Source organism: Triticum urartu, chromosome 1, assembly GCF_003073215.2.
Source record: "Triticum urartu cultivar G1812 chromosome 1, Tu2.1, whole genome shotgun sequence".
Classification (NCBI taxonomy): Eukaryota; Viridiplantae; Streptophyta; class Magnoliopsida; order Poales; family Poaceae; genus Triticum; species Triticum urartu.
Window position 1 is genome coordinate 556455752 of NC_053022.1, and position 1831 is coordinate 556457582.

The 1831-nt window shown below is 55.8% G+C and overlaps 1 protein-coding gene across 1 annotated transcript; it reads right to left on the reverse strand.

Annotated features, from left to right (window-relative positions):
• Positions 1 to 206: 206 nt before the first annotated feature.
• On the reverse strand, positions 207 to 1329 carry LOC125529521 (alkylbase DNA glycosidase-like protein mag2). The gene has a single exon (XM_048693931.1). It carries the CDS (start codon positions 1267 to 1269, stop codon positions 421 to 423), a length of 849 nt encoding a protein of 282 aa, XP_048549888.1. The 5' UTR covers positions 1270 to 1329; the 3' UTR covers positions 207 to 420.
• Between the last annotated feature and the right edge of the window lie 502 nt (positions 1330 to 1831).

Here is a 1831-nt window from a genome sequence, read left to right on the forward strand (position 1 = left end):
CCTGCAGATTGGCTAAGATACGATCATGATTCTGTCAAAAAAGAAGTTTAACGAGTATCATTCCAGAAATTGGAAGTGTCAACAGGCTGTATATATATCAAGTCAAGGCTGAACAATGATACAAGATTACAGTGCACAGACATGGACATACGGCAATTCCATATCATTTCCAGCCATAAAAATTCCCCTCTTCTCTACAAGTATCAGAACAGGATGAAACTAAATTTTATTGATAACAAGGCAGGACAAGTACACCAAGATACAACCATCAAGATAACAAGGCAAGACACACAAGTCACAATGTCACACGATGATGCTTCATTAATCCAGGCACCATCTGCCACATTGCCATCTACTAAAGTTAACAGCTTGAGTACAACAAATACATACTAGCATCACCCACAGATGACACATACCTAGCTAGGAGCTCGCATTGCCCTTCTTCGCCTTCTTCACCGCGGCGCCCTTGCTCTCGAGGAGACGCCACATGTACCAGGCGCCGACCGACCGGTACGGGCGCCAGCGCTCGCACAATGCGGCCATCTCCTCCGGCTTGGGCAGCGCCTTGAGCTTGTACAGCTCCTGCACACCCTTGCGCACGCCAAGGTCGCCGGACGGCAGCACATCGGGGCGGTGCAGCGAGAAGATCATGAACATGTGGACAGTCCACTCGCCGATGCCCTTCACCCTGGTGAGCTGGGCGAGGAGCGCGTCCTCGCCCATGGCGGCGACGGAGGACTCGGAGAGGTCCCCGGCCTCGAACCTGGCGGCCAGGTCGTGGAGGTAGGCGGCCTTGCGGCCGGAGACGCCGATGGCGCGGAGGTCGGCGGCGGCGAGGGCGAGCACGGCGGCGGGGCTCACCGCGCCGTCGGCGGCGGAGGGGAGGAGCGCGAGGAAGCGGGCGTAGATGGCGGCGGCGGCGGAGGTGGCGAGCTGCTGGTAGAGGATGGAGCGCGCGAGGGAGTGGAAGGCGGGGAGGGAGGGGGAGGATGTGAAGGCGGGCGCGTCGGTGGAGGCGATGACCTCGGAGAGGAGCGGGTCGGCGGCCGCGAGGTGGCGCAGCGCCGCCACGAGCTCGCCCGGGGCGGACAGCGCGGGCAGCACCGGAGTGGGCGGCGCCGGTGGCGGCACAGTGGCTACGGCGAGGGGTTTGGCTTTGCCTGGTGGCGTCTTGACGATCTTGCGGGAGCGGAAGGAGATCCTGGCGGTAGCGGTGGAGGTGCCGGAGGCGGAGGGGCGGGGCGTCGCCGCCGACCTGGTCTTGGCCATTGCGCTCGGTGGTGGTGGACGGCGGCGTGGACCGTGGAATGGGGACTGGGGAGGGAAGCGGTTGGCTGTGTAGTGTGTGGGCCTTAGTGGCCCATCAAAATGTCGGGCTGTGCGAAGCTTCTTTGGGCTAGCCTGTCTAGCAACTTTAGCCCAATTCTCCTAGTCAAATACAGTAACCCCCGAATTCAAAAACCATTACTGGTAACGCGTGCGGGTGAGAAAGTGACAACGTCATTTCTCCGGTTCAATCGCAGTCTCTTCATCGAAGTCTTTGAAGTACTTCTTGAAGTAGAGATTGATACCGCGAAGGAGTTTTCAAGGGAATTCATTGTAAATTCTTAGTTATAGGAGTTACTTTGTTTTTTTTATCTTAGTTTCAAATCAGTCCACATGTAATTGTTATGAGTATGGATAAAGTTATAGGTGTTTTTCAAAGAAAAAAAGTACCCAGAGTTTCCTCCCCTAAAAACATTTCTGAGAAAAGAAAAAAAGATAAAAGAAAAACTCCCCGCCCCCTTCTATCATAGCCAATGTATCGGATCAGAAGTTGTGGCACCTACAT

What these genes read in the sequence shown, in the direction of transcription:
- LOC125529521 (XM_048693931.1), bottom strand. Translation starts at nt 1,269, where the DNA reads ATGGCCAAGACCAGGTCGGCGGCGACGCCCCGCCCCTCCGCCTCCGGC.